Raw genomic sequence first — 6,528 nt, forward strand, 5'->3', positions numbered from 1 at the left:
ATTCATTTATTTAGTGGAAGACACTGCTGCTTATTTCCATGGCCTGTTCTGGAGGCTGCTCCTGCTGAGCGAGCGGGCCGTGAGGGATCCCACATTGCCAGTGGTGCTGGAGAGACTGGGGCTGCTCCTCACAGTTGTCACTTTGGAGTTGTGGCCTGAAGAACCACGGCTAAGACGGCCTGGGAAAACAAAAACAAACAAAAAAAAGGAATCAGAAGCCGTGTGCTGATGGAGCACAAAGACACACAAATGATCTGTTGCCCCTCGCTGGCTCTCCAGCTCTCCCTGTAAACATACACAGCCATCAATAAGTCAGCAGGGGGTTCTAGGCAGTCTCTACCTAGCTGTGCGGACCTACAAATTTGAAAAACCTACTAATCACCAGTAAAAACTAAAGACATTTAAATATAGTGGGCAGAATAGTACAGGCCCTCAGCAGGCCCAGAATTTTGCCATCATGTAGCTATATAAAATTTAAGTCCTCTGGGATCAGCACAGCACAGGTTTTGGTGGATCTTCTCAGTCAGTTTGGAAAAAATTGTCCCTCTCCCAGCAATCTCGTGGAGGGAATATAGCAAAGCAGAGAACTGCTGCAGGGCAGGCTCAAGAGGTACAGAAAGCAGCTGCAGCACTTGTCCTGGAGTCTTACTGGCAGTGTCTGAAGGAATGTGCTCCTCTTCCAGGTAGTACTTTATCTTTTGTAGATCATCTGCAGAAAATCTCCATTTATTCTCAGCACGTGCGGGTGGCACTTTGGGAGAGGTCTTTCTTCGGGCAGATCCAGTGGGAGCTGCCACTTGGCAGGACACAGGGAGCGAGCCAGTGATCAGTCCTTCTGGGATCTTCTGTGCCAGGACCTTCAGGCCTGCAGACATACAGATCACATGTTATCAGCGGCCATCAGCTAAGATGGGATCAGTGATTTTACCAGTCACAAATAAAACACTTCATAGAGCTGAATATAAAGGTAACGGGCACAAACTTGACCATACGAAGTTCCATCTTAACATGAGGAGGAACTTCTTTCCTTTGCAGGTGGCAGAGCACTGGCACAGGCTACCCAGAGAGGTTGTGGGGTCTCCCACACTGGAGACGTTCCAAACCCGCCTGGACAGAGTCCTGTGCAACCTGCTCTGGCAGGAGGGTTGGACTGGATGAGCTCCAGAGGTCCCTTCCAACCCTGACCATTCTGTGATCCAGCTCTTTCCAATCTCCAGCTCACACAACCCTTGCTCTCTGCTCTCACTCCACCCACCCGAGGTCTCAGGGAGTCCTGCCCATCTCCACTTACCTCCAGATAACATAAACAAGTTCTCAAAGCCCCTCTCACACATGGTCGTCGCAGCCTGGCTGGCTAACCTCTCATCGTTGTCATACAATATGATAATTTTTCCATGTGCATTTTTCTGATAGGTAGAAGAGTTAAGGATTCATTTGTAAACTGAAGGTGACCATTAATACCTTTTAGAAAGGAAAAGGGAGACAAACAAATGGGACTGGAGACTGAGAGATTCCCTACTTGATTTGCGAGTATCAGGCAGGCGTGCCTTCCCTTCACCTGTGCTTTAAAACTGATTTCTCCATAGCTGAGGTTTGCCAGATGCTGGAAGGACACAGCCTAACCCCCACTGGAATGCAGCCCTTGCAGGAAGCATCCATCACTGTTGTGAAGGTCAGTTAGACAACAGCAAGAAGCACCTTCATTTACAACCTCCCCTCTCCCCTACAACCCTCAAGCTAACAACCCAGGAAATTATCAGCCTAATCCTAGCTAATAATCCTCTTTCTGTCCTCTAAAGCAAAGCCAATCCCCATCAAGGTGCTGAGAGGAAGCCAAAGGATTTGATGAACGCATCCCTCAAAAAGCCCAGCGCTCCAGCAACGGCCAGGGAAGGGGCCCCCAAGTAGTATGGCTTTGCATTCCAGCAGCCAAAATCCCAAGAAAAGCCAAATTCAGGCAGCTCCCACCAGAATCAAGAGGCATTACAGCCTTGAGGATGTAGAATCCAGCATCTGATGGTGGCAGCGGAGCCCCACCAGGTAATCACAGCCAGCATAAAGGACCTCCCCTTCCACCCTCCTTGAAATCCCCAGATTTTGTTGGTTAAGCATTGTCCCAGTCACAGCAACTGCTATAGCTACAATTGTTTTTTGGAAGCCCCGAGCAGTATCCCCTCACTTTTTTTTTTTTAAATCCTTTTTTTATTCCAGCACTTTATATGTAAAGGATACATATTCCAGAATACTATTTGTATATGGATTCATGGTTCTAGACAGCGTTGCAATAGGGTAGGAATAAGCTGCAGAGAAGAAAAAAAGAAAAATTATACAGCGGCTGAACACCAACCATCACACAACCCAGAATACAACTGACATGGACTTGTTAGAGTTCAAGAGACTTGAAAACTGACTGAATAAAGGATTAACATCAGCTCAACCCCCTCATCTCTTTCCTGGAAAGATGGGTGTACTGGATGAGTGCTGAGAGCATTCTGCACCCAGGTGATGTCCCACCTTGGGGGAAAAAAAATTAAGCCAGCCAGAATATGGCACAAAAAGCTGAATATATGATCCCAGTTGACACTAGGTTGCTGTGGGATTCTGTCCCACTCACCTCCAACAATGTGACATTGGTCATATGCATCTTGGTCTCGTACGTCCAAAAGCAGGAAGGGGCAGTCAGGATAAGGCATGTCTTTAGCCCGAGTGTCCACTTTCTTTGGAGTGTCCTTTTCTATATCCAGTTCACCAATGCCACTTATCACACTACAAGAGGAAAGAGGAGGTTATGGTGCAAGCTCTCACTCTGAACACTTGCTCTTCACCAGATCAGTGCTTTTCCATCAACTGTTCCAACAGCCCATTGATGTTCCAGTATGGCCAGACACCACATAAAAATGGAGGGATTTCACTTTAGGCTTTCCAGTACCTCATAAGAGACTGATTTTATTTTTATCAAAATAAAAAATAAACAGAGTACAGCCTTGCTATGTGAACACACCACACTCCTCTGCATCAGTCAATTCCAGGTGGTTTATGTCATAAGTGACTTCAAGGTAAGGGAGAATAACTCTAAGAAGCTGCCAATGTCGAGATCTCAGCAGGTCAGACACGCTAAATAACTGTCAGTCATCTACAAGCAGAGGTTTTCCATTTCATCACTAGATTGGATACAGGACACGAACAGAAACCTCCAGATACCCTTAGTGGTGACTATATTCACGGCTTTGATATGTGATCACCAAGTCTATCAAGGCTAGTGTCTCAACTCTTCTGTCAACAGCAAGGGAAAGGCTGAGACTAAGCTTCCTCTTACAGTGTCGTCCTGGTATCTCTGACCTCAACTAGTGATATAGTGAGTTTGGAAACTGGACTCTTTAATCTCAATCACAGGACAATCTGTTAAAATCATCACGAAGGCACATTACTGAGTTTAGAAGAGCAGTTTGCAACATGGATTCTTGAAACCACAAACATGTATCCTCATCAGCCATTTAGACAATCATCAGGTGGCAACAGCGTTGGGTTACAGCCTCAGACCAAAGTCACTCAGACAGGAAAACCTACCAACCTCTCACTCACATCCCCAGACCTGCAAAATCAGGCTTTAATGAGAAATACAATAAAAGCCACATAGTGGCAATTCAAAATAACTAGCAGATAATTATTTTTATCCAGCTAAGACAGGAAGAAAATTGTGTATTATTATCAGGCACCTCTGCAGCGTGGACCGATAGGATTCCCCAGCTCCTGTGTTGTTTATGAACAGGATTGGACTAGGTGTCACATCAGGGCTTCCTTTCCCATTTGTCCCTGCTGTGACTTCAGCATCTGGAGCAACAGAATCACCATCTGGGGAAAGAACAGGGTACAAAGAGTTAAAATGCTGCAGGAAATAAACAAGTAGTTTTTAAACCCAGTGCCTATTCTTAGAAGAAAGTGTGTCTCTTAAAGACAGCCTTATCTTCATCCTCTTATAAGGATGACTTACTGAGAGCCTCATATTAAAAATAATAAAGAGCCACATGATTTAAGGGCTCAAGATCTCATTTTAAGAATTCAATAAAAATCTAATTCTTGATGCACGATATCTACTGAGTTACTACTATAAACTTGGCAGCACGAGGCCTTTCTTATTTGCAAGCCTCTCTCTTTTAGGAGCGTTTCTGTTTCCGAAGTGAAATAGCTGCAGGCTACAGGTTAAGTTATTTTTTCTTCCTGATTAAAAGACCCACTGAATAGTCAGCTATGTCTGTCAGGACACAGTTCACCACATGACAGTGATCTACAGCTCTTTCTCTTTGTGCTTACACTAAATATTGTTACCTTCCAGCTTGTGGATCTCCTCATTTGTCACTTCTAAGGTTTCATCAGATAGAGAGGCAACCTGGATGACCTGCAGGAAACAAAAGCAAGCAAGGATACCTTGATAGGCATTCACCCTCAATGAAAGACAGTGGGGATCAGCTTAAGGAAAAACAATCCTCAAGCCAAAACACATTTAACTCAATGGAACTTCTACTCGACTTCAAGGTCACATATAGGTGCATATAGGACACCTGTACTGCAAGCGTGTCCTTTTATTAAACAAAAGTTGTAGCAAAAAAGAGAACGTTTGACCTTAGGTTAAAGAAAAGCCAGATGTGCCATGCTGGCAGAACATTTTCTGACTTTTATGAATTTCAATCACTGAAACATCTCAGAGCATACACTACGTTAGATAAAAGCGCACACGGTTACCAATTGGTCTGTGAGAGCAGACCTGCAATATTCACATACTGTTCATACTGGTTGTTCATCAACCAGTGAGAGTCACACGATTGGTCTTAACAATCCAGTGGAACTAAACATATGATTCTGCGGAAACCCACTTCTTCAATATCTACAAGTTTAACCTTTCCTTTCCTTTCCTTCTCTCCTTAGAGGAAAGCTTGTCTTTTCTAGTTTTTACTAATTTTCTTGAACCAACCTGTAAGCAACACACAGTTCATTATTTACTGATCAATTTTTCCATTTCTTAATATTTTGATTCATTTATTTTAATTAAAAAAATATGCAGAAAGCCTTGAAGTCACAACCTTCCCATCTTCTGCAGTTAAACCCGCTATTAGGGAGGGCTTCAGGCTGCGACTCCTTGACACAAAGCTTGATGAGATCAGATTTGAATGCTACTTTACATAGCCCTTTTCTTTTGTTAAGAGGCTTGAAGATCTTCTTAAGTTAATGGACAAAAAAAAATAGGGAACAAATTTCAAAGACAGAGTCACTACAAACTTCAATTTGCAACTACTCTGAAACATTTGACTACTCAGAAAACATTTGGCCCGAATGGTTTGTTTTTATTAAGGGAAATGTACGGGGGCAGGAAGAAGCCCATATAGAAGAATTACCCACTAAAGCAATATAACTACACGGAAGCTTTAGACAAAATAAAAATGCTGTTCATAAAAGAGAACAACTTTCAGAATCCAGAGAGGAAACTATACATACCAACTGGGCAAAAGTAGTCACTTTCAGTCTTTTAAACAGCTCATCCTTTTTATACCTGTAATCTTCAAAAACAAAACAGAAGAGGACAATGTAAGTTTTCAGTTAATTGCCAGCTTTTGCAAATACTGGGTAATGGGCTCAGTCCCAGCTATTCTCGCTGACTCTCTTCTCCAGCAAGGCAGGATTTCTAAGCTTGCCCTTGAAGGATCATAGGAGCAAACCTGAAGACTTTGTGAAAAGTAATGAGTTATAAAGAGAGATCTTGTTCAGATGTGATTAAAGTGGAGATGGCAGACTTAGTTGTGTTTAGATCCAAATCTGTATTATTTTGTGCTTTCTGTGCTCACTGGGGGAAGGAGGCAGTTTCGCAAATTTATCACCTTGCCTGCTGTTCTTTGAAGCCTGCTACAATCGCAAAGCCTCTTAAACCAAAAGATTTAATTTACCTGAATTTTTAATTCATGTAAGTTAAAGCAGAATCAGAGCATAGGGGCACTGCATCTCAGACTATTTCTTTTCAAATACTAATCTAAACATGTATGTTTAATCTTACCGATTAAAATGCTCCAGGTTTTCTTACTTCATCTGACAAATTCTGATTCTTACAATTTGCTAATACAGATAGCTAAAGGAAGGGATAACTGACAGAAGGTGTTTAATGCAGAAAACTGAACAGCAGGTCAGTATGGATACCAGCTTGAAGCACACATAATTGCTGCGGAGAAACAGGACTAATTGAGTCTTAAGCCTGAAGACAAAGCTTAGGCAGCGAGAAAACTGAGCGGTCTGTTGAAACGACTGGCAAACAACCAGAGGGGAGATTACCAGTGGTAAGTAAGTGATGACAAGGATGGAAGAGATGCATAGGCACAAGGAAGAGAGAAGCCTTCTAGTGCGAAACAAAAGGGTGTATGTAGTAGGAGAGAGAAGCCAAGACGAGTATCAGTAGGAACATCTTGATATGAAATAGTCTCCCACGGGAAGTAATGGAAGCCTCATCCTTTGGGAAATTTACAGTTAGAAAGAAGACAGCGGGGG

At 43.0% G+C, this 6,528-nt stretch overlaps 1 protein-coding gene across 1 annotated transcript in view; it reads right to left on the minus strand.

Annotated features, from left to right (window-relative positions):
* CEP41 (centrosomal protein 41) overlaps positions 1-6,528 on the minus strand; it is a gene marked incomplete at its 5' end in the record, with an annotated part of 11,721 nt that continues 5,193 nt past the window's right edge. The window contains 8 exons of the mRNA XM_082492727.1: positions 1-179; positions 650-865; positions 1,292-1,406; positions 2,233-2,300; positions 2,615-2,766; positions 3,717-3,852; positions 4,327-4,396; positions 5,491-5,552. Coding sequence (XP_082348853.1) covers positions 31-179; positions 650-865; positions 1,292-1,406; positions 2,233-2,300; positions 2,615-2,766; positions 3,717-3,852; positions 4,327-4,396; positions 5,491-5,552 — 968 coding nt within the window. The 3' untranslated portion in view covers positions 1-30. The remainder of the gene's footprint in view (positions 180-649; positions 866-1,291; positions 1,407-2,232; positions 2,301-2,614; positions 2,767-3,716; positions 3,853-4,326; positions 4,397-5,490; positions 5,553-6,528) is intronic.

This window comes from Vanellus vanellus (assembly GCF_965231255.1).
Source record: "Vanellus vanellus genome assembly, chromosome: 1".
Classification (NCBI taxonomy): domain Eukaryota; kingdom Metazoa; phylum Chordata; class Aves; order Charadriiformes; family Charadriidae; genus Vanellus; species Vanellus vanellus.